General features: G+C 35.5%; 1 protein-coding gene across 3 annotated transcripts in view; it reads right to left on the bottom strand.

Moving 5' to 3' along the window:
- The window catches only part of LOC111036910 (beta-1,4-glucuronyltransferase 1), a 68578-nt gene that overhangs the window by 4974 nt on the left and 36859 nt on the right, over positions 1–26745 (bottom strand). For all 3 annotated transcript variants that reach the window (XM_022319192.1, XM_022319194.1, XM_022319193.1), the window contains 4 exons: positions 17524–17660; positions 17062–17291; positions 10452–10935; positions 9340–9826 (listed from right to left, as the gene is read on the bottom strand). In XM_022319192.1, the coding sequence (XP_022174884.1) occupies positions 9340–9826; positions 10452–10935; positions 17062–17291; positions 17524–17612 (1290 nt within the window). In that variant the 5' untranslated portion in view covers positions 17613–17660. The remainder of the gene's footprint in view (positions 1–9339; positions 9827–10451; positions 10936–17061; positions 17292–17523; positions 17661–26745) is intronic.

Raw genomic sequence — 26745 nt, 5'->3', positions numbered from 1 at the left:
GGGAGGACCAAACTTTTATAATACTATTGCCGGGAGAGGCTAACCACCAGTCACCCCACCCACCCCCACCCGACGCGCATTAAAAAGCGTTCTATATATAAGGATTATTACGCCCGTGAATTTCACCGCAGTATAAAGTCATCATTTGGCATTCACGTTTTTGTTTTTCGTTAGCAAAGGTCGCAGTACTCGCGATAACAGTTTTAGTAATAATAAATTATTGTTATTTCAATAAAATCAAGCGATGGATGTTGTATGTACTAAACGCCACATTAATTTTACATTCGCTCCGTTGTAAGTGGTCCGAAATAGTTTTTTCTGTATTTTCTTTCAGTAATTCCACGCGGCTTTATTAAAAAAATACGGAGACAAACGGGTTTCCTCCCATAGTGATGACCTTTGGCGGCCAGAGCGTGTAATTATATTGAGACTACGACGGATTCGGGCGAATGGATAACTTTTATAACATAAAACACGTACCTACACAACGACATTCGTAAATAAATCATAAGCGTTTCGGATATTATTTTCCAAACATACGAGTTCGGCCGCTTGTCATAAAATATGTGTAATAATCGCCGTCGTCTCATTATTATGCGCTCGTAATTTACGACGGAATCAATTACGCTCCGGAAACGCGTATTGCCCATGCATTAAGCGTTAAATTTTGTCCCGGGGAGGAATCCATTACGACCGTATAATATAGTTAATAGCTATTATCTGAAACCGTAGGTCTGTGCGAGAAAAAAAAAATACCTACTAGGTACTAATAAATAATAGCTAGGACTCGATATCGACGCCAAGGTAATCGTTTCGAATGTCTAAAGATGATTTCAATTTCCGTTATATCACATATTATATACATATGCACGGGTATTAGTGTATTATGCAATAATATAAACGATACACAAAACAATAATACACAGTCACGCGGCCGAGTGTCTATAATATTATATATCGATCGAAAAGTCAACTGCTGTCTGCAGTTGTGGGAGGGGTGTGAATAACAAAAACAAAATAATACTGTAATGATAATTACGACGCGACGATACTTATATTATGCACTGTAATTACCTACACGCGTGTGCTCACGATGTATAGTGTATAAAATATTATTATCAACCTTGGAATGTGTTTCACAAACAGTGGCGGTGTTTGTCAGTTATTTAGGTGTACCTACAGCTCTGAACCCATTATAAATATTGTTATAATAATAATAATAATAATAATAATAATATGTATTATAATATAATTTAATATGTATTATTATTTCTTAGCGTTCCGTTTTTTTTCTGTGCACAACCGTGTTTCGCAACCGAACGAAGAAAAGACCAACTATCATGACACGATAAAAGTATAATTTATTATTCGGATTGTACTTCTGGCTTTGTGTGCCTACCCGTCGTCGATCGCAATAATAACATACAATACACATTTTAGTAAAAAAGTTTCTCCCACACGGCTCATTACATCGGCATGATTTCGTACCGGTTATTTAAATCAAAAACAATGTTTTTCCAAATAATTGTAGCAAAACGTGAAAAACGTATTAGTTATTCGGCTTTGAAAGTATATTTTTACGATTAAACTTTTTCAAACAGGTTATTTTTGTCCATTTAAAATTAGATAATACAAGTGATGACAAGTTAATTATACACTTGTCATCTGGCTCTTGCAGGTCGTCGTCGTCGTCGTCCCTACAACCGGACCCGCGACGAATCTCAAGGCAACCGATTCCAGAAAACATTCGTTATGGTGTCGTACTATAATATAATAATATGATATACATTTTTTTTTTTTGCACAATAAATTATACATTGGACTTGTGCAATTCCATAAACGAAGTAGGTAATAGTTAACGAACAATAGGTAAATATTTAACTCTAAAAGTTAGATCGAATCAAAAAAATTAACCATACAAGTTAAAAAGGTTTAAAAAAATAAACTTTTCAATTAGTTAACGTTCTCCGTTGGGGTTTGATTGTTTTGAAATTTGAATTAATATGCTCGTAACGTTAAGAGCTGATACAAGGGGAGTTGGACACACGCGCAAGTGCAGTTTTACGTTCGCATTATCTCCACAATTTCGGCAACGTGGAAAGTCTTTTGGCACAGTATTCCTTGTAAACAACGACTAAAGGAACCGACAGATTTATTGCGAAATAATAAGTATGTTTTTACGGGTATTTCAAAACGTCTATGGGCAGCCTATGGGATACCTGCGCGGCGCTCTCCCGAAACGTGGTGTATAATAATAATAATAATATAATGCATCCTTTTCTTTTCTTTATTTTTCGCTCTTACAGTCTATTGTGTATGTCCGCAGAGCTACAACCTTGCGGTTCGTCAATGGAACCATAATTCAAATATTCGCGTATTTGTTTATAAAATTTCTATTGTTCTGCGGACGAGTGTATTTGGTACCTAATGCAGTAGTACATAATATTATTATTACAATACACAAGCATAATATAATACTATTACATTGAATTACCCGCGGCCGAGATAATATATCCGCGTGAGGATGGCGATGACACGATAACGATCGGATTATGCACTACTAGGTACTTATAATATACAGGGTGATTCATCGAGTACGCGCACCGCCTTTTATTTTGAAATTTCAAAGTAAACTCAGAGATAGGCGCATACAGAGGATATTTCCAGTACGTAGAGATTGATAATTCAAAAATTACTAGTTCGAATTTAAAATTAAAGTTTACATCAACATTAAAAAAATAAATCCATCTGTTAAACGGGTTTTGCCAAATAAAAGGAACGGACAAGCTCCGTTATTGTAAAAAATACTCTAAGTACTCGAAAATATGGTCTTTGAGTTAGCACCTGCACGTACACTTAGAAATTCCGAAAACAATAATTTAAATAAATTGGCGATTAAAAGAACATTAATGCTGCTCGATGACTAATTAATGTCTAAAACAAGCTTGGTGAATCACCACCCAATATACATAGTATAATAATAATAATAATAATATGTAATGTTCCTAATAATACAGCACTATATATTAAGCACTCGCCCGTACTATATATCTGCGTATTTTAGGATACCTACCCATAAAAAATGAATAATATTCAGTCGACGCCGTTCTCATACCGTTAACGGATTGTTTTTACATATATATTTTTTTTTTTTTTTATAATAACATATTTCCTGTTGTAGTCGGACACCGGCGATATAGACGGACCGTGAAAATATACATTATACTCGCGCATAGCGTGTATTATTATTGTTTATTATATTATTATGGGCATTGTTAGCTATGCTGGGTTTCGTTTCTTCGAACTTGAACTTTAGATCCGAAGACGAGAATATCGACGTCGTCGTCGTCTTCGTCATCGTCGTCCTCGTCGCGGTCGGAGTGTTTCGCCGTGTCGGACGAGTCCTTGATATAATGTAGTGACAATATAATATTACACTGTTTATTATTATATAGGCGTAATGTCTGCGCGCGGTTTTGCCGAAAAATCGTAAAATAAATTCCTCCGCTGCGGCGACTTTTAATATAATACCAACACCTATATACCCGCCAAACAGAAATTACCCCGCCGGCCGTTGCAGCTGGTTATATATGTTGGGTAGTAAAACCGAAATTAGTTTTTCCCCGCCGTTAAGGTATTTTTTTTTCCAGCTAATTATTAGGTTCTCGCTCAAGTTTTATGACCGACCTCTGGATTTTATTAATATACACCGCGGCGTTTACCGAATAATAATAAAATAATCGTGCATTGTATACAAAACTGTGTACAGTTTTTCCGAGACGGAACTTTTCGCACGGAGAAAACGCTCGATACTCGCAATGGCCAAGAGCTTTCACGAATATAAAAATGTTTCGCCCGAAAAAAAATCAAGAATTAAGCCAAGTTATCAAATTTCCGATGCTAATATTATATAATATCTGACATATGTGTATAATGTGTACATATATATATATATATATATATGTATTATGTATATACGTATATACTATATTGGTCAAACGTCCGAACTGGCCCAATCAGCTCAACGTTCTAACTTGAGAAAATATTATGTTTTCGGAACAACGCCGCCGCTGTTTCCGTTTCAAACGCAGTCGGTTTATTAATACAATTTTATCGACAAAATAGTATAACAATATGATAATATATTTATCCGCTTTTATTGACCGTCACTGCTCTCGGGTATTTCGTTGCATTATGCTCGTCGTGAGCGAATTACAAAGAGATAGTACCCCAAACGCATCGAACCCTCTTAAAAACCATCACGGCAGTATGTTGCGCAATCGTCTTAAATATATTTCGTCAGTCTCGGACGTCGTTGCACCGAAAAGCTATGTCAGCAGAACACCGATGACTCGGATACAAATCATTATAATGCAGTGTGCGCTGTTTGTGTGCAAATTCACATGGTACACCGAAGACATAATATAATAATATTATACGTGTAAATTGTACAGAATGATTCACCAAGCATGCTCATTTCCATTTTTTTTGTTTAATATTTCTTAAATATGTTTTGCGCTCCGTAAGGCGAGTGTCCTGTGGCGATGCGAAGTTCTGTTTTTCAAATGAGAACCAATTTAAATTATAAAATATTAAGTGCATAATTTTTTTGAACATTTTGAAGTATTTCCCTTTTCAAAATTCGAACGAATAGTTGCTTATAGCCATTAAAATGTTTGTATTAAAGATAATGGTCCTAAAAAATAGTTTTACAAAAATATAAAATAGGTACATGTAATATTGCATGGAACTACTAATATTTATAATAGTTGTGCCATTTTTACAAATTCTTAATAAATTACTAAAATGTTCAAATCATCATAGCCCTCATATATTATAAACGATTACCGTGGACCTTTAATCACCAGAACACAAAGTTAAATAACTCAAACATAACTCTTGCGAATTTTGATTCTTATACATCATGTTTTTCAGAAAAATTATCCACTGTATAATTTGCAGTTGCACTATCCCCCCTCTCCCCCCAGGTATACTCATTTGGAAAACAGAAGTTTCTACGGGACACTCCTTAAGTAGTAAAAAAAGTCACAAGAAATTGAAAATATGGTCTTGTATAGGTTAGGTTAATAAGCATTTAAAAATAACGCAAATCAGATTTTGCATAACTGCATTATTGAAGACGAAAAATGGGAGTGCAATGCGCATGCTCGGTGAATCACCCTGTAGATACGCCGTACCAAGTTTTACTGCCAATCCGGTGCACTGCGCACTGCAAAACGGTCGGACAATAGCGATATAATATAAGACATATAAATTACAATAATATATTGTACGAGCCAAAAACTCTGTCGTTTTGTTCTTCGCAAAGTATACTATATTGCAGAGCTCACATGACTTAATAATGATAAACAATAATAGGTATAATAATGACGATACTGTGAACGCGTGGTAAACGTTTTATGATATATTTTTTTTAATTTCGGTCCGACTACGACGTGATTCGATTTGTACATACATTTTTGGAAGGCGTGCAATTGCACATCGCACGTAAAATAAAATAATCTATGAGAAAAAGAGTTATATTCATCGCTCGAGCCGAACGATGTTTGGTGGTGATAAATGCTCGTGATCGTCAATATTGCGATCGTTTTCAAAAAATTGTATAAATCAATATAAAGTTAATGGTTATTGAGAAAGTAGTAAGATGATAGAGCCACATAAACATATACCTCCATCAACTACTAATAACTATATAGGTAAAACTTAAAAAATTAGTTTTAATTCAGATTTTCTAATTTAATCAAAAGTATGCATCTTAATCGCATTGTATATTTTTATTTATTTATAATATATTATTTCAGCGATTTTTTTTAAATTAACGTTTTAAACTTGTTTTTTGTTTTCATCGTTTATTCGATGTTTTGCTTTTACCGTAAATGTATTATAATATTATATAAATGTTGAGATTAACTAAAATGTAAATTCGATAAATTAGTTATTTAAAATTTACCTCATACGCGTGTATTATATTATATTTGTATGCATAATAATAATTTTAATATTATTTAAGTATAGTCTAAAAAATTAGCACGACTGACGAACACCTCTTTGCCTGATTTTCAACTTTAGGCTCGTTTGCTTATCAGAATAAAGTTATAATGCACATTGAGATTTTGGTTCTATAACTACGTTACCTACTGCAAGTGCAGGTATCGAATGGTATGCGTGGTCTGTTACCGTGGGTACGACACTATAAAACGCATTAACGTGCATATCACAGTCGTGTTCTTCGTGTATTTGTTTTATCGTTAAGGGAAAAATCGTTAATTTGTGTGTAATAGCTTATTACCTATTAAGCTCTGTCTTGTTATTATGTCATCCTTTGATAGCACATCAGAAATAACTATTATATTATTATTCCTAAATTGAACAAAATATCTCGGTATAATCGGTGGAAAGTCCTGCTATGTCAAGAGATCGGATTTGGATGCCATAAAAATCTATTAAATATATTTATATTATGCGCATGCAGTTATATGTGCTAAAATATACAAGTCAATTTTGTTTTTTTATTCTCGGACTACTCCTATATTTTTACATTTAAAATTAAAGTGACTTTTAAATTATTTAAAATATTAACATAAATAATTTAATTCCCTGCGCTTAGTATCTAATATCTATGACACAGGCTTTGGTTAGTACATAGAATATTATAAAATATATTGTTGGTCATGAATTCACGAGACGGCTAAAAGACTAAAATCTCAAATCAATTTCTTTATTTTTGAAGTTATAATTCTGTATATTATTACTATTTTAGTACTTAATTCCATGCCGAAACAAACCAAGTGCTAAAATCTTAAAATGCACAATAAATTAAACCATAAAATCGGGAATTATAAGCACATCAAATCGAAAGTTTAAATATACAAAAACGTTCGTTATTTGAAGCTCCTGATATATTTTTATTCGTAGGTAGTCTTGAAATTAATTTAAAAATATCTCACCCACTATAATAATTATAGTTAAAAATTATAGTAAAAAACGGTACTGGAATTTTATTCGAGAAAGTTCGAGCCTAATAACCTATGACATACGTTATTTGGAGAAAATCCTAATTAATATTTTTTGCCGATAAAGATGACAATAATTATTATAGGTGTATACTGTCGCTCGAATCGCGGAAGACATGATTGGGCAGTAATTATGGTTTTTCGGACGAGCTAAATCGAAAGGTCGTACAACGCAACACACTATAAATATACAATAATTATTATATACATAGCTGTTTCGACACTTCAATTATTATTATCATTATTATTTTTGTTATTACGTACGTAATTTGAAGAGAAAAAATAAGAAGCGTTTAAAATTTAAGTGCTACCGCAGACGGTTTGTACCTTGTGATATTTAATGTGCTCGCACTGTAGTTGTACGAAGACGGGATGAACGCGGTTTGAATAATAAAAATCATATGTGCGTTATTTTTAATTTACACGAATCTAACTCTCACGAAAGCAAGTATAGGTGTGCAGTGTTTATTATTATACCTTGGCAGCTATTCGGAATCTTAACTAAAAACGCACGAATTTCTAAACAAAACGTTTTTAATTTTCAGACCAACCGTATAATATATATATTGATTGATTATAATATCGCTGTGTACGAGTATAGGTACTATTTTTTTTTTTTACCTCGTGTGACTCATCGATTTGTGATCAGATACCAGTGGTCAGTGATTACAATACCACAACGTTTATATTATATTATATTCTACGCTTAATGCAGTCGCAGACTTAAGAGATTTTACTGAAATTTACTTGAAATTTAAAGTAATAACGTGTCGTTAAAGAACGTCGTCAAGACGGTGCGGATTGCATTTAAAGTAGTACGCATTTGCTTTCACCCAATAATTGCTACTTCTGATGTAATCGTAATAATGCACAATAATTTTGCATATTATGCGATAATAATTGGTAAGTAAAAACTATTAAGGTTATTTCGTGAGTAAATGCACAATGCACATGATTGTGTCCATTTTCAATATCTCAAAAGCGCATTGTATTCAATAATAATTGTCACCTTGGTATTTTAATTATATTGCTTAATACATGTTATTTATCATAAAACTCGGCTATTTTAAATGTTTGATTAGACTTTATATTTTTACTGTATACCTCTATACCACCCAAAGTACTATATTCACACTATAAAATTATTTTTTCTCCTTGGTGCCAGTGCACTATAGTATTATAACAGAGCGTATTTTTATTGTTCGGTACATGCAAAGAAAAAGTTAAGTTATTTTAACGAGATTTCCATTGAATAGCAAACTTATACTTTTTAGCTCTTTCAATGATTTAAAAACTCTTTTAAAACCGTAAACTGTTGCGTTAAAGTAAAATAATAATTTATCATGTTATATTATATTGTAGGGCTTTAAACGATTTTCGGATGAATATAATAATATATTGTAATATGTTACGCGTATATAGTTATGAAAAGACGAAGGTGGCCGATTATTGGTACCGACGAGATATTGACGTTGAAGATATTGTTATAAGAAATATATCAGTTGCGATGACTCGTCGTCGTCGAGTACAATGATAGGTATTATATTATAATAGTAATAACAACCACAACGAAAATGGTAGTAATAATAATATAACATGGATCCCTGGCTTTTGAAAGATGGATAGCAACGAACAAGCAGATCCACATTCGTCCCCAGACACTCTCATATCTCCTATCTTCTCCTATAACGACTTAAAGAGAGTAGTTGAAAATTACACATAACTGCAGTGTAAAATGGAATGGAATGAACTTCTCACCAAGCTAAACGAAATCAAAAATATCCATTCAACTTTTTATCTTCCCTGATGTTATAACCACAAGGAAACCTCCATCGATCGTCTTACTATCTCAGCCCTTAGGATGAAACGCACCAGCTTCACACGCTCACATTTAATAAAAAAAAAAAAAAGAAGACCCCCTACTTGTCAGTCCATGCTGTGAGGTCTCCCGAATCCCTTACAGCAAAACATCTTCTGACTAAAATAATATACCACAATTCCAAATATCCGATCGTTTAGCTTAAATACTGACCCTGGACGTCTCTAAGCTCATCCAGTTCTTATCAGAAACCCACCGTATAAATCCATTATTAATCGTATCTAATATACTTGGTGTATTTATGTGTATCGTGTTTAATTACCCTGCCGTTGTCACTAATCAAGTAATTATAAGCAGGTAGCTTATAAATGTATTCGCGATATAACGTTAAACGGCCACCGCAGATTCCGCGGGGAAATTTGCTTGACAAAAAAAAAAAATGTATACCAAATGAAATAATATCATAACATTGCAATGTTCACTGACCAGTTCCTTTTTGTCGGCCGGCAATTTCATGTGGGACGCCAGCTCGAATATCGGTAACGGGAACACCATTGGCTTCGGGCGCCGGAGCGGCGGGTCCTGTCTTCGGACCAGGTCCATGAACCCTTCGATGACGCCCGGGCTGGGGTACAGCTCGATGTCGGACGGCAGCACGTAGTGCGTGGTGGCCGACTCGCGGGCCACGTTCCGGCCAACGTTCACCGGGTACAGCAGCTTCTTCTGGCCCTTGTACGCGGCCGTCGCGTTCGTCCACGGCGGCGGCGCCGAACAGTTGGCCACCAGCGCGTCGATGTCGTGGTCCGTGTGCGGCACCGACTTGGGCACATGTCCGGACCCGAAGTACATGTGGAACGTGACGTACTCGGCCACCAGCGGCGAACCGCACTGCCGCAAGTACCGGATCGAGGCCAGCGTGGGCACGAAGTCGTTGCCCGGCGTGTACAGCGCCACTGATATCGGTCCTCGCCACCTGCGGATCGGGTACGATAATCATTATCTACAATATTATTATTTATGGCCATGCGGGTGCACAATACGCCACGTCAGTTCCTCCTATGCGTCAGTATTTTTCAGATGCCACATTTTTTTAATATTAAATAACCTCGTTTTAGTTCTGATGTTTTTGTGGTAGATTGAAATTTCACGCTTTTATTATTTTGTGAGTAACGCCACGTGTTTGTTTAAAAAAGTTTAAGACATTCAATCGTTTTTAATATATTACGTGGGACTTGATGATAAAAGTTCAAAATCCGAGTGAAAACTTTAGCACGTGTTTTTTGTGTGGGTAGAAAACCGACAACCCTTTGCAATAATTAAGCCGTGTATAGGAACTACAACACACCACATTTTTGTCAAACATACGTAGGTATATGATAAAACTATAATTTTCAAGGAATATCATTTTTTTGGTCTAGCCGTAAAATCGTTTTTATCATTTTTCGGTGTTGAAATGTTAGGAAACAGCGTATACTAAAGGAGAAACACCCGTTTAAAATGTTTTCAAATCGCGATCATCATCGAACTTCTCTCTACAAATCAAAAGCGGCGTCGATCCGAATGTATGGTCGAGGGATATGGCCATCTTGTAAATTTACCTGTCCAACAGCGGTTCCAGATTGTCGAGGAACGTGAAGTCGGCGTGCGTAGTGTACGTGATTGACTCGTCGCACCGGAACCACCGACGGGCTGGCACGTAGTTGTACAGCACCCAATAATCGCCTCGCTGGGCGATCCGTCGCCGGTTGGACTTGTCCTGACAGCCGAGCAACTCGCGGAGCGGCCGGACCTGTTGTACTGCAGCCGAGTTGGCCATCGCCATGGCCATGGCGGCCACAAAGGACGTGCCGGCGGTGGTCGTTGCCGACGTGGTCGTCGTGGTCGTCGTGGTCGACGTCTGCTGCTGTTGTTGGGTGGGTGCGTCTTTTTTCTCGGGCGTCCACGATTCCGCCGGCGCGGCCGCGGCCGATCCACCGCCGCCTGAAGCAGACGAAGTGTCGGCCGCGTCCAACGATTCGGCCACGGCGACCACGGTCTTGGGTTTGATGCGCATCACGTGACCGTCGTCCCGCAACGTCGTCCCTGTAAACAATAATTATTACAATATTATAATAATATGTAGTCATGGGTATAGCTGATATAGTGGCGCAAACAGTGATCGTGATGGTCTCAAACGATGACTATGTCATTTAAACACTAGTACAGCTCGACCCAGGCAAAATTCAAACTCAAAATATTATAATATTGAAATATGTTAAAACCGATTTATTTTCCTAAAATTAGCTGCTTAGCAAAGCATACATTTGAATAGTTAGTTAGTCTGATGCAGGAATATTATATAGCTCTTATTATTTTGGTTTGTGGTGTATAGTAGAAATATCTGGACAGTTAATTTTTGTTTCGTTTATTTTTAGGTGTCCTACATAACCTATATTTGATAAAATTCGAAACGTGATCAGCACTAATAAAAAAAATATTTTTTTTTTATCGATAAAATTACTCTCTTCTACATAGTCCATCGGGGTAGTACTATAATAATAATGTTATTAATCAGTTATTATTAATATTCTTGCAATTATTAAATCAATTTTTGTTTTTGTATATTTGTGTTTCTGTAAGAAAAGATAGGATTTTCTGAGTCACTACAGTTAATTCTTTTATCGATATGAGTATGGCTTATAAAAACTAATTTTATAAAACTAACTGAAATATACTTTGATATATCTGGATCACAGAGGGGTCTGTAAATTATTATGTTTTTGGTATTATTTAGGTGAATTACTAATGAGCTGATATCAATTGGACGCACACTCTCGGCGAATGAGTGGTCTAAATTATTATCTCCGAAAATCGTTTCAACAACCACTTGCCTATAAACGCGTTTACGAAACAATAAGAAAAATCTCGATGGCCGTGGCAGAGGCTCGACGAGTTAAAATCTCGGAAAGCCGAAATACCCGAATAGCCAGGAACCTTTAAGATATCATAAAACTAAGGGAAAGAAGCTCTCCAGGAGCTGTCGTCACACACGAAAATAAAATGCTAAAAAACCAATGTAGCACGTTACTCGATGCAATGACAACGAAACCCTTTCAAAACATCGGCCGGAAACAAAACAATATGTTTACAGCCCAAAAACATAATTACGATAAAGTTAAAAAAACATCCTTTATCCCCCTCCACCACTCAACCACGCTACAGAGACAGCGGATGTCGCTGGCATCGACAAGTCGACGATCCGGCTTGCGATCAAATGTAAATATCAAAACATTTTTCACAAGGTCGTAATGTGTAATAAAAGCAGTAACAGCTATATAGTAAGTACATGGTGTATAGCGCCTATAATGAATAATAATCATCGGGGTAATGCGCGCGGCAGAAGGTTGTGCGGTTTTTCGAAGCGAGCGAAATCGGTAAATCAGGGCACGCGTCACAATTGAATTCCTTCGCGCACGGTTTTCGTTTTAATTATGCACTCGTTATATTGCATATTGTGCGATTTTATCGTTGTGGCAAGTGTCTACGTATATTGTAATGATAAAACGTACCATTGTTGTAGTGTAATCGGTCGTCCGAATGTGTGAAAATTGTCGTAAATTTGTCCCGTAAACGCGAAAACCACAAGACGGGAGCGGGTTGTTAGGAAGGGGAGGGGTGATGGACGGACTGCATGCTGCAATTAAATGTTTTGATTTGTTTTTCAAGTCTACAGTCGAACGACCGCGTGTGATTATGAAGCGACGTAATAATAATACAATAATATGTAATAGCTCCTCGAAATACGCCATCACGCATGTGACCAAAGATAATCATATAGAATTATAATATCATAATATAAATATAATATAATAACGACACGAATTTTCATAGCTAAAAATAATTACGTCGTATGCATTGCACATGTATTATACGTAATTAAACACTGCCTATACATAACACAATGATAGCAAACGTAGGATTTCGACGATTACACGGACGAGATAACGACGAAACATCATATTTTTGTTATGTGTTTTGTGAGTTGCGGCAAGGGTGGGGAAAATCGCCCTTGACGACGACTGCCGCGTGACAAGTCGCATTCAGTCGAATTTTTTTGTTTTGTTCAGGTACTACTGCACCTTTGAACGATCATCTCGATTACTTAGCACCGCACGAACGTCGTCCGCGCACGCGGAGGGAAAATTATGTTGTACGATGTGCTTATATATATACCTGTAGTACAAAATAGTAGTATAATATATTATCAGGGTCACAATATGGGCGCTTTGAACAGTCAGTCAAAACGGCACGAAACCCCTTCCCCTTTCTACAATGCTACGTAGACAAAACTATGATTTTTTTTTTTTCAATTCGAGGGGGAAATATTTAACCCTGCGGCCCGGGCCCACGAGGGAAACACAATACAATGACGATAATGGTTTTACTTTGATTAAACGTAAACACATAACTCGTACCTCCTAGCTATGTATGCATTATATACCTATATATATATATATTATATAAATATGTAAAATATGCGTAATACGGATATAGTTTTATGTCGCTAAAACTGTGGCGTATATATACCTGCGGCGTGGCAGCCAGAGCGATTAAATAATAAATATACATACAGCGCGTTTATGTTGAGCAATGAACGATGTACATTTTTTTTTTCTTCGGTTACATCGCTGCAGCATTTCAGAGAGACTAGTTTTTGGTTTGGCCCCACACTATAGGTACGAGACAACGAAAATTTGTGATTTTCGTGTTCGATAAGTACCGCAGTCGGTTTAATCAGGTGAACTGCACCGTTAGAATCTGCTGCGCATATTTTTATGCTAAATATACACTATGGCCACATCGAGGAGCACAAGACGCACCTAACACAGTAATAACACTATAATGTAATATGCATAAATACAACCTAAAACTATACTACGCCGCCGTTCAATTTAAGAAATAATGATAGACTGCTGTGCAATGGAATCCAATTTACATTATCGGAGATAACTGATCCACAGTACAAAAAAAAAGTAATTTCTTTTCGAAGATGCAGTTTTTTTTTTTTTCGATTTTCAATTAGCTAAAATACGGTAAAAATAGCAACGGCCGAGAGTAAATGCATATAAAATGTATATCTTTTGATCGCCTCGTCTCGTCCGTTTAGTAAAGACCTGTATAGTGATTGTGGATTGCCTTGAAGTTCAATTTTAATTTGTTTAAACTAGTTATGATTTTGTAAACATGTTTTTTATTTATAATATTCTCATGTTTATGATATGTGTATTAGTGTTACAATGCTCCACCAGTGTATTCACTATTTACCGCGTTAATAATATTGTATATTGTGCAAACTGCATCACGAACAAAATGTGTTCTGTAAAAACTAAATCAATGGCTTATTTTCTGAATTAGATTATCTGTATGATGTAGATAATCTACGGATGTATTTATTTTTTACTCATTTTTAATGTAAAGTGTTTTAGAATGTCGAGAGCTTACTGGGACGGACGGCGGTGATGCAAGCATACCTACTTCTCTCGGAAATTATTTGGCCACTTGTACGAAATCCTTGAGAAGTTTACCCAATTGTTTTTTTTTCCTTTTGCAGTTAAGCTATATTTATACCTTATCCAACTTGAAAGTTAAACACCGAAAGCTCGAAATAAATATGACATTACCTATAAACTGATATTTTTTAGTGTCGAATAAACTGCACGCATAATAATATGTTATTTTCTCTTTAGAAATCGGTAGTTATTGTAGCTGAATCATGAGGGCATGCCATGGTAATTAAATGGGTAGGTTAGGTTTATTATTATTCAACATTTATGGTACATATTTAATGTTTCATCAATACAATTATAACGATTTTGGGTTTTTTAACTAAGGTTTATTTATTTAAGGTTTTTTTTTAAAATTAATAATAAACTCATTTTAGTGAAACCCAATTTTATCAAACACCGGAGGTTATATGTGTATATAGATTTTATATGGTACAACTGAATAATTTCACCAGTTGATATAATGATATTGCAATGTCGTAAATGATAACAGTTTCTCGATGAAAAAAAAATCAGAGATTTATGTTATTATAAAATATAATCTGGATGAACTATATGTGAGTGTATTCTAACCATAATATATCATTTTAATAATCAATCGGAATTATGATCTAAATTGTCGTATTACGTTACCGTCGTATGGTTAATAGTTATCTACTTATCGAAGTTGTCCATCACCGTATACCATTATACCAATATGTGGTATTATTCATTGACTTATTGGTACCTTTATATATTGCAATGCATACCGTCGTTTCGGTTTTCTCGCATAAGTGATGTCATCCATTTTCGAGACCTTGCAAAAAATTACGCTTCCTATTCATCGAATCAAATTATTCGGCTTTGCACATCAATCTTTTAAAAACAAAATATCTTATCCCCAGCTGTCGCCTTGGCGGGTGAACGCGTCTGTATACAGTGCGCAATGAGAAACGAGTGCTCGCCATCCTATCAATAACAAGCAGCTATATGGCCGTAACGACGTAACGTGTTTTTTTTTTCCCCGAAGGCCGACTTCTGGCCAGCAATCGAGTTTTATTAGCACGAGGTAATTCGACAATAAACGCAATAATTATAAAACAAACACCGTCCGTCGTTTCAGATATTTTCCCCTCGCATTTCGCGTATATTACGACAACGCATATAACACGATGGCCGTCCGTCGCTTTTTTGCCATTGTTTGGGCACATCAGGCACTGCTTTTAACCCCCCCCCCGCGCGTCCGGTCCACATGAACATAAAATAACATTTTTTTTTCGCAAAACACCTGCGTCCATGTCTCCGGAGGGTTTAATGGCACACCGAAAACGCGAAAAATCTTGTTTTATAATCTTGTTTGTATAGTAATAATATGATGTAAACGATATTGCGGGGAGTATTATATATTTGTTTGATATTATTATGGGTAGGTATATATGATGACAATTTTAAAACTCAAACTCATATATTCATATGTCGATGAAATACATGTGTATGTGTGTGTGTGTGTGTGGGACGGCAACTACAGAGCACACATGAATTCATAAATCACATGATCAATATATTATTAAGTAAAAAATGTTTACCCACAACATCCCTCACCTGTATCTGGGTGTCAGCTTGTGCGTGTTCGAAGGGTCAATAGCGACTAAATATTATTCTATCCAATAATATGATCGTATAATATGATGATAAAGGCAAAGAATAAAGTATATGGCACGTTTATGAAGAACGACATACGAGTATACGGTAACATATATATATATATATGGGCATGCCTACATGCCGGGTAATATATGGTTTTTTTTGGTTTCAGCTTAGTTTTTTGTGCCGTCTTCTATACATCTACTAATTTATAATGAAATTCCGAGGCGAATGTAATATTTAAGAGGATTGGAGTACCTATATAAAATACGAGTATTATTGTGGGTGTGCTGCAGCCGCATTATAAGTGTATCGAGAATTATTTATCGCACACGTTATATATTGTTAAGGAAAACGGCCCATACTCTGACACTTTGGTTATAACGCAGTCTCTGCCACCCAGAATCGCGTAGTATCGTCTACCGTGAATTTATCGCGTTCGTTAAAGTTGCGTGTTGAAAAAAAAAATCTAAATGATACGTCGACATCTTTAGAGCACCTACCTGCAGGTAAGTGGAGTGGTCGGGGTTATACATGTTATAATAATAATAATATTGTGTAAAATAATATAAACGCCTATCTTCGTGGGCAGCACCTATATATACAGTGCTGCATTATATGATGTTGCTGTCTACAGGAAACCCGCGACGACGTCGGGTCGGGTGGGAGGTTATTCGCGTATTTGGCGTGTGTTCGCTAGTTTGTTTTTTTGTGTTGTGGGAGGGTTGCGGAGGGGTGACAAGTGGACGCAGTGAGCGGGGAAGGTTTGATAGTGTCTATATATATAATATAATATAATAATATCAACCGTGCTGTATAAAATACACTCGCTGGCACTCTGCAAGTAGACGCGACTGAAGTGGATATTAAAAGTGATTCAAGACGACGGGCACACTCGAAACCGGATAAGGTATTATTATTCAGTTGCTCTCGCGAGCAAATACAAGTTTAATATAGAAATTATGTATTATGTATACGTCGCTTTGGTTCATTTCGTATGGAGAACTTTTATTACGTATTGTACTTTTTTTCCTGGGCATACCTTGGACCGGTGTTTGGACGGATGAACCCTGTTGTTGTTGCTGAGGTTGACCAGCGATCGGCTGTATGCTGGCCAAGAGCGCTAGCTCAGGATAGTTGGCCGATCCGCCGGACGCGCTCTGGTAGTAATACGCCGCCGTTTCTTTTTCCCCGTTTTGAGAGGCTTCGGCGATGGAGGCCAAGTTCCTTCCGGACATCTGCACCTCCTCCACGATTTCTGAGTTTCCATTTCTACAAGAACGAAACCGTTTCGAAACATTACCAAACGGTTGTTGCGTAATACGATAAACGTGTTAGTCGAAGAGTATAATATAATAATAATTATAATACACTCGACGACTAACGAGTTATAATAATGAATCCACGAATCCAATAATAGAATCAGCAGTAGGTACACCCGACGTAGGACGACAACGGAGGGAATCTTCGTCATCGTCGTCGTCGTCGTCATAGTTTCACTTACCCGATGGTCAAGTAGGACCCGAAATAGAACAATACGGCTACATTCAAAACGACACTCAGTCGTAGTAGCCAGTTGCGTCTTGTCAGCATAATCCAAACTGCTCGCTAGCCACGACGTCTTGTACACCATTACCGAACCTGAAACACAAGAAATTTACATAAATACCAAATTACGGACGACGTGTATAGTGTTTTATTATTTTCCTGCGAGGGAGGGGAAAGCGAATCTCCGAATCGCGCGCGTGACACCAAAATCCGATGGTAATAACAATCGTTTCCGGAACGTCCACGTCCGACGACGATATAACATATATATATTATCACGAATCACGTCCCAGGTTCTAACTAAGGAGCTGGTTTGGTGTCTTAATATAATATAATATAATGTATACCTAGGTATATGACCATCGGTTGCAGTTACCGTACACCGTTCGTACACCGATCCGACACTTTGTGGGCGTCGTTTGACTTTCGATGACCGTCGTGTCGACTGGCTCGATTTACGCGTTTCGCTCTCGCTATAATATGCGTTACGCCAAACTGCACCGAATGCGTTGTCATGTGGGGTGGTACCATGTTTTCAAATTACAATCAATGGGAATGTCCAGGAAGATATATAGTACTATTAAAAAATGTACATCTCCATTTTTTATCGAGTAGTACACATATAGTATTCGAGTCCTATGACAATATGGTTGGGTATGATATTATACATCGCGTGAGTATACTTAACGAATAGGTTGTCATTGTATGGGCAAATTCGATGTTTTCGTGCACAAAGTGTTTTTTTATTACTATTATTACAATTATTATTTTATTTTACGGTTGACCTAGAGATTAGAATGTTGCAGGTTTGTCGTAGTCGATACATATTTAACGATTGAATTATACCGATCGTTATATAGCGTACAACGATATCATATTAAGCCCACGTACCGAATATTTTGCCCAAAAGTGATACACATCATAATAATAATATATTATTATATTATGCGCGGTATATAATAATAATGTCATGTGCCGTGTGTGTAGATCGAATGCGACCTGTATAAATCCCGATCGAAATAACAATATAATATCGATTCTGTTAAATAGCACATGCGTACATTACACGACGAGGCCGGTTTACATTTATTTCGATTGTCCGCCTCTGTGCCATGTCATTTGCATTGAATTATATTCCGATCTCGTCCGAGTTTGGTTGTCTATCCATTTAGACGGCGCCGCCGCTTTATTGAGGAGATTTCTCTTAACGGTTTTAGTTTTTTTTCACACCATTGGCTGACACGCTACACATATAGGGGACAGGGGTTACAAGGGTGAAGAGTTTGAGCCAGGAATCGCGTGTCCGGTCTCTTACGCAAGATAATATAATATGTATTATTATAATTATAAGTCCTTATACACACAAAAAAATATTTGAAAATTTGCCTTTCAGACCTCATTAACTTCACGACCTGCTCATCAACTTGTGCTTCTTGTTTGTTCAAATCAGCCCCCGCGAGGTATATACTGTACCAGGGATGGGGGCCTCAAATTTATCAAATGACCAGTTTATAAAACTAAAATGTCTCGAGCGCCAGGTTGTATTCAAATAACATAATATATTTGCTCAATTTTTAATACAAATTCTATAAATATCTTAACTTTTTATTTGGCGTGGATTGTCCATTCATGAGTACAATTAACCGTGTTTACAATACCAAATCGAAATTCTTGTTTCAATATTGAATTAATTGAATAATATTGTTCATTTGTACCGCTTATTATTTGTTGATATGAATGTAAAAATAAAACATCCTGCAAAACTACGTTTTAGTAATAATGGGTAGGTATACGTTGAATCTAGTATTATCATGGCGTATAATAACCATGTAACGGCGAGAGTAAATTTTGTTTTCAATCAAATTCTAACGAAATATCGTTACATTCGTTTTATGAATGTCAGCCAACAGGGTGTCTAAGCTCTGCTGAAAGTTAGTAAAATAATTACAATTTATTTAGAAATTCGTACCCGGAACATACAGTACCTATCTACTTTTACGAGAATTGTTTTCTGTTCACCTCAGTCTACAGAGGTTATCCATCTAATTTTTTTTCACAAGTGTACCGTTAAGTTGGAATGGTGAAAAATGCATTGCGCACGATCACAGTGCCAAATAATTGCAATACGCCATACGCCATACGCTAGACTCCACTTGGGTAGTCACGACTTTCTCCCCCTCCCAGAATTTTACTTTGTTGATCAGCTATTATTCTATTGAAGAAAATAAAATTAAAACAGTTCATTTGTATGATATTCCTATACCGCAAGTACCTATATAATATGTAACTATAAAAAAGTAGGTACCTATTCATATTATTATAATGAAGTACCAATAAAAAATTTAGTTGTGTATGGTAAATCTTAGAAATGTTAGTCGATTTGAATGTCCTTTACTCCTTTGTATAAAAATGATTTTTCTTATAAAACAGTTCCAGAACGTTTTGAGGTGCTATTATACGCCTAATACAGCTCATTTTACTCATGTTTATTTGATTTAAAATCATTTAAAAACAAATCTAGGATGAGTCATTCAAAATTAATGGTATTAATATTTCGATAAATCTAAATAATAATATCGAAATGTATAAGTTACAAAATTAAAAGAATATAATATACCTACATAGTTTTTTTTGTTTTTTTTTATGATTTAATTTCTCAACAATCAAAATAAATAAGATAGATTAATTAAGTATAAATACACATTTAGGTCGTGTTACATATTTTTTTCCCATCCAATTTTAATTACTTTTTATATACCATCATTTTCAATTTATTTTAGACGCGTTAAAGTATTATATCTTGAGGTCATTTCAAAGTTTTGATATTTTATCATAGAGAATACTATGTAAATGATGGATAATTTGTAGATAGAAACAACCAAGTTATAAAGGTAGTGTTTATTTCGGATGCCCAATATCATAAGGTTTAACGTACCGTATACGTGTAGGATACAACTACGAGAATAAAAAAACCGTGGTTAATGATATTCGCTTAAGAATAAATTGTACTCCGTATATTCAAATTAGTCACCCCAGCATCACAAATATTTCGAAGGTAATTCGATGACTAATATAAACAGAATTCTACAAAAACCCATTACCTATCGGAAAAAAAAACTGCAGTCCGAATAAATTAATCGATCTAAACAATACGTCAACATATTCCAACTGGAACGAATAATTATACCTACGTATTTTAACCAATGTTTTCACGGATCAATGCAATTGACGATTCTCAAATACATATTTTAACATAGCTGGTAATCATCATTCAGCAATCAACCAGTGGTTACTGGTAAGTGGTTAACATTTAAAACTCTTAAGGTACTATTACTCTGTCACCGTAATCCATGTAACCGTGAGGTCCGTGTTCAGAATTCTTTTGTAATTCACTAAATTAAACAATATTGTTTGGGTAAAATGATTTCACTAGTCATTAATAACCACATTTAAAGAACCACCTAACCCATAGTGCAATAGTTGAATATTGTCAATTATTTGGTATATTGTAGTAAAGGACATGGAAAAAAACTGTATTTTGCTAAAGGAAATTTATAAATGATATAAAAGGACTGAAAAATTGCAGAAACAGTTAGTGGATTCGATGTTGTAAAATTTATGTCTTATGCATTTTTACCAAAACAAAAGTAATTTATTTTAAATAGTATTTTATATTATATAATATGTCTTTACTATTTTTACTATTTGATTTTTAACATTTCAATATTTTTTTAGTTCGTATTGTATTATATCACATTTTTGTTAAAATTGTAATAATTTTATTATTGGCAAAAAAACATTTTTAAACATATATGTGGTTAAAAATAAATCAAAGAGTCGACTTGACCCAACTCAAATGCATCTGTTCATTTTTGACCGTATTGTGAATCACAGCATATTCGATTGAAAATTAAACATAAGAGATATTATTATCATTATATAGGTAATATATATATATATATATGTAGTCATGTTTATTGGGACAAGATATCATATTATAGTAACTTATCGATTCGGTTCTTATACAAATTATAAGTTTATATTCATAAATTATTGATATTTCGTGACTTTTATTAAGAGTTATAATGGTATGTAACTGCTTTCATTAAAAAAAAAAGTATTATACATCGTTTAAACATAATGAAACGGTCATACGTTCCAATTAATAATGATGTTTTATTTACATTTTACACACAAAACGAAAACATATTTTTTTTAAACAATCATTTTTTCAATTTGATACGCTCACGTTTTTTCCCTTTTATATATACATACATATCATATTTTAATATTTAAAGCCACAACACTCATAATACATAAATGCAGTCACTCGGTTCAACGATTACCTTGAACTAGAAAGGCGGTTTTTCTTTTATTATTTCTGGAAAACATTTGACATGCGTGTTAATGACACATTCGACACCATATACATATATACACTGTTGCCACTTGGAAAAACGATTTCGATGTTTATCGGTATGATTCACAAATATCAAAAAAGGGTAGGCATACGCGTAATATCCACATGACAGAGTAAACACATCACACACACACACGTCACACACCCATACTACCTATATATAATTTATTATATCTTACACGCGTACGAGTCATACACTGCAATTAGGTCAGATGGTCTTTCAGTTGGTCATTGTTATATTTTGTTATGAATCCGCGAGAGGAACATCACTTTCATCCGACAACCTTTAAACGCGGCGGTTATAATATAATAATAATACCTACTGCGGTTATATAGGCACCTACGCGCGCTTAATGTCACGGACCGGATTATTCTTTTCCGCTAAAAAAACCTAACTGTATTAGTCGCATCATGTATTACGTTTAGTTATTTTTATTTTTCGTCACTCGTCCGACCCGTTTGGCGTAAAACGAAAATATATAATATCACAGAAATATTTATACAAAATAAATGCGTATTATTTCATAAAGACTTGGCGTAATACAACGACGTTATGCAAAACTCGGCGGGCGCCGCGCCGGAGAGAAAACTCGTACCTAATATACCTGTGTAATGTACATTATACTCAAGAGACGCTTATTATTATTACTGCATATTATTATTATATAGCAGTCATCGGCGAAAAGCAACGGGACGCGTATAACGCAAAATCGAACGCGTCTTCGCCGTGCTATAATAGCGTTAATAGTAATAATAATGATTAATAAATAATACGTGTAATCGCCGTGTCGTTACTCAACACGCACACGAAACTAAAACCGTTTCCCGGTAGAATAATAATAATACAAGTAATATAATAATATTCGGGTCCGACGGACGTCCCACGATGGAGTGCGATACGTCAATATAATATTATAACTACGTATATTATTTAGTCGTACCGCTCGTACTGCAGGTATATAATATAGGCACGAAAGTATCGGCGGAGACGTGGTTTTGCGATCGTTGATTAGGTTTTTTTTTTTTTTAGTGTGGGTGGGTTGAACAAGGTTATCCCAAAACCCTAAAAACGACAACAACGTATATCACAAAACTATAATACATAGCAGGCACTAAGTAGGTATACTCATATGGTTGACCATGATGGTGACCAAACGAGCGTAACTCTCCTCCCGCCACCCCCCCAGGATGTCCGAACAACTCGATGTTATTTTAGACCGTTTTTCGGTCGTGTAGAGCATCTCAAATTAGTCAATAAGGACAACCAAGCAATGAAACTCATAATATTATGATTGTTGCTATAATCCATAAATATATTAGTATTATATATGACGCTAAAATTGTACTTTGTAACGTTTATTTTAATTTAGGCCCTCAATAAAAAAGAGATAAGAAATATGGCCTTTGGAAGTAAAAAGGTTGCTGACCCCCCCGGCGAAGAGTGTAGACGGTAAAGCGGCGATTTCAAGTTTTTATTCTTCACCCGTGGCAGAATGCCGGAGAAACGCGGCCGGTGAATATTATTATATACATTGTGTGTGTATATATGTATATATACTGTGACGTCGACGTGATCAGCTGCGGACCGCGTGCGTTAAAGATCTGCCGAGACGGAGCTGATGTGACGTTTGAAATAGATTATAATATTATATTATGTATATTTCCTTTTTTCCTTTCTCGAAAGAGCAATTTAACCCCATTTTCAGCGTCCAAACGTTGCGGGGAAAACGTGACGGTCGACTCGCGCGTACGAGAGGCAGAAAAATATATTAACCCTCCGTCACTAGGTATAACATGTCCCGAATACGACTATGTCGTCATATACTCGTCATATGTGCGTTAGATTTTTTGCCGTCTTAAAAAGCCGCATATATGTTATATCCGCCAAGATTTTATGTTTTGAGAAATGTTTCGACGATAGCGTCTCAGATCGTGTCGGTCTGTTGGAGCTTTTTGTCCGCGATGAATGGCGAAAAAAAAAAATTCCGCGTTAAAAACGTATACGACACGGACTGCCCGTGAGAAAACCACACGATTCACCGCTGCAGCGCACTTTTCGCCTAAACAATGTTGTACATTATTTATTGTGCCGTCCATCCGGTGCAAATGTAATTTTCTATAAATGTTGTTCGATCGTATGCCAAGGGCCACACTGCAATGCAGACACCTCAGCAATATACACATTCGTATAGAAGTCCGAGACAATATTGTTCTCTACGCTAAAATCTGAATTAAATGGTTTTTGGCGTCGGTTTATCGTTTCTCCGTTGGAAATGTATAGCTTTTCCCGATATTTGTTTTCAAACCAACAATATTGGCGTAAAAGAATGCAATAAACAATTCATTATAAACGTTATTAAGTACGGCTAGAACAATACGCTTCGATCTGTTTGATTGGCATTGAAACCGTTTCAAAACAATATTTTGTTTTGCATTATGATTTGTAATACTATTGTTTAAAATTGATCGTCTATTTATCAACCAATATGGCAATTCAAACATAATATAACTATTTCAAATAGATTTTGTTTTAAAACGTGTTATGCATGATTATTATTGACTATCGGTTTACAAAGTTATAAACTATATATATGTATACACTGTTAAACTGTTAAATTTTTATGTTCTCATAATAAATTATTCTAAACGAATGGATTTTAATTCTATAGGAATGTCCTGTATGTGTAGAGTGTAAACTGCATAATATATACATTATATTGTATAGTGTGTCTAGAAAGTTGAAATATAGGTTCATTTTCTGTATGCTCGTCAGTATGCGCAGAACGTTTACAAACTTTCTATACACATAGTACCTGTGTAATGTGTATAATATAAGTATGTAATATTATTATAATGAACGAGCAATTTTATTAAGAAAAAGCATAATATTAATTATTAATAAGTATTAAATAGAACGGTGCTTATGAATTTCAGATATTTAATTGGTTTTTTCTTAAGGAGTAATGCTACACCGTTGGTTATTTATAGCGTATAAAACAACGTCATTAATTTCATACATTATACCTACCTACTTCTATATTTTTTTCAATAATTAATTAATACATTTAAATCAGTAACGACACGAGCAGACGATCAGTGTATGATGTTCAGCTGTAATTTATTATGTATTGTAAGCCTGCACACAAAGTTCATTAATGGATCCTACTTTGAGACATCTAGGATATGTTAATTCCCGTTCGTTTTTAATTGAAGATTTAACTGGGGTAACTTGAACTAATTTTAAATCATTTCGAATCAGATGCCAAATTGTGTGATAATTTCTTATAATTTATATAGTCATCAATTACATCTAAGTAGTATAATGACGATATAATACATATATATATATATATACATAGGAACGATATTCTATCAAAATTATATTATATTGACGTTTCGCCGGTTTATGTTTCTCTGCTCCAAATATATTTTGCACGTGTGTATTATCAACTCGGGAGCCCAGAATACTGCCATGCACCGTGGATACTGCAGCTGGTACACTATTTTTAAAGCGGTGATTTATTATAATTGCATCTTGATACGCACAACGCCAGAATTATTGTACGTAAAAATAATGTTTAAAAAATTCGAGTTAAATGTATAGGAAAAAAACACGTTAATAAAACAATAATTTTACCAGCGTTCGGTAAGACTCGATCCTTAAGAGGTAATTGTCATCACTTCACGGACGTTAATATAAAATAAAGAAATAATAATGTGTATTCGTTATCTGTTATGATAAACAGATAACAAACGACTGGAGACTATTTTATAATATTACGCTATTTAGCGTTTCCACTCGATTGCCCCAAGGGCCAAGATGATCACAACAACAACACACGCCTGTATATGCCTGCAGTGGCTTGGTAAAAAAAGGACGTATATCATTTATAATTCATTGTTTTAAATAACATAATTTACTATTTGTTAAAATCAAAATGGCCAATCATAGTATGTATCTTAAGTTGTTCGTAGTATGTTAGTATTTCATAAATTTTTTTGTACACATAATTGTTTTCAACCATGATAAATTACGTTCGCAAAGAATAATCTGAATTATACACGATATTGGGACATCGGCCCTCGTTTTACCGAGTCGTACTATCAAATTATAGCTTTACACCTAAATAATCATAATCGACAGCACGGATGGTCGGAACTCACAATAGACACATATATTATTGCAGATATTCCCGTAAAAAAATTCGACGACGACGTAGGTATTATTTTTCTTTCTTGCGCACGAAACAAACTCCGCGTGTCTCATACGCACGACGGAAGGTTTATGGGGGAGGTGCGTGTTGGTACACATGGGAGTCGCCGCCGGGTCTAGGAGAAAATACGTATAAAGTGTGCGGTAAACGTCCGAGTGTGATAAATAAATATAATACAGACGCGGAAGAAGAGTGCAAGAGAAGCGACGACCGCTGCGACAGGAGATCACGACTCGACGTTTCCTCGGCAAGGACTCCGTCGGGTCATCAGGACTCGCGATCGCCGTCTCGAATCAAAGCGGTGGCGAGGACGATAGCTACAATAAAATTAGTATCTTCTCGGAACGACCCGTGTACGTTATAATATTATGTACGAATCGCAATTTTCATAACGCGTTATACAATATAGTCAGCTCGTATATATTGTGACATCGGTGCCGTAGCCAGGAGGTGCTGACGGGGCTATGGTAAAACTGTAAAAGGGTGCCCGCGGTGCTCTATTTTAGTTTTATCCACCTCTGTTCTAGTTAATACCAATTGTTTT

Source organism: Myzus persicae, unplaced genomic scaffold (genome assembly GCF_001856785.1).
Source record: "Myzus persicae strain clone G006 unplaced genomic scaffold, MPER_G0061.0, whole genome shotgun sequence".
Lineage (NCBI taxonomy): Eukaryota > Metazoa > Arthropoda > Insecta > Hemiptera > Aphididae > Myzus > Myzus persicae.
Note: the sequence above shows the minus strand (reverse complement) of the source record. Positions and strands in the feature narration are given on the sequence as shown.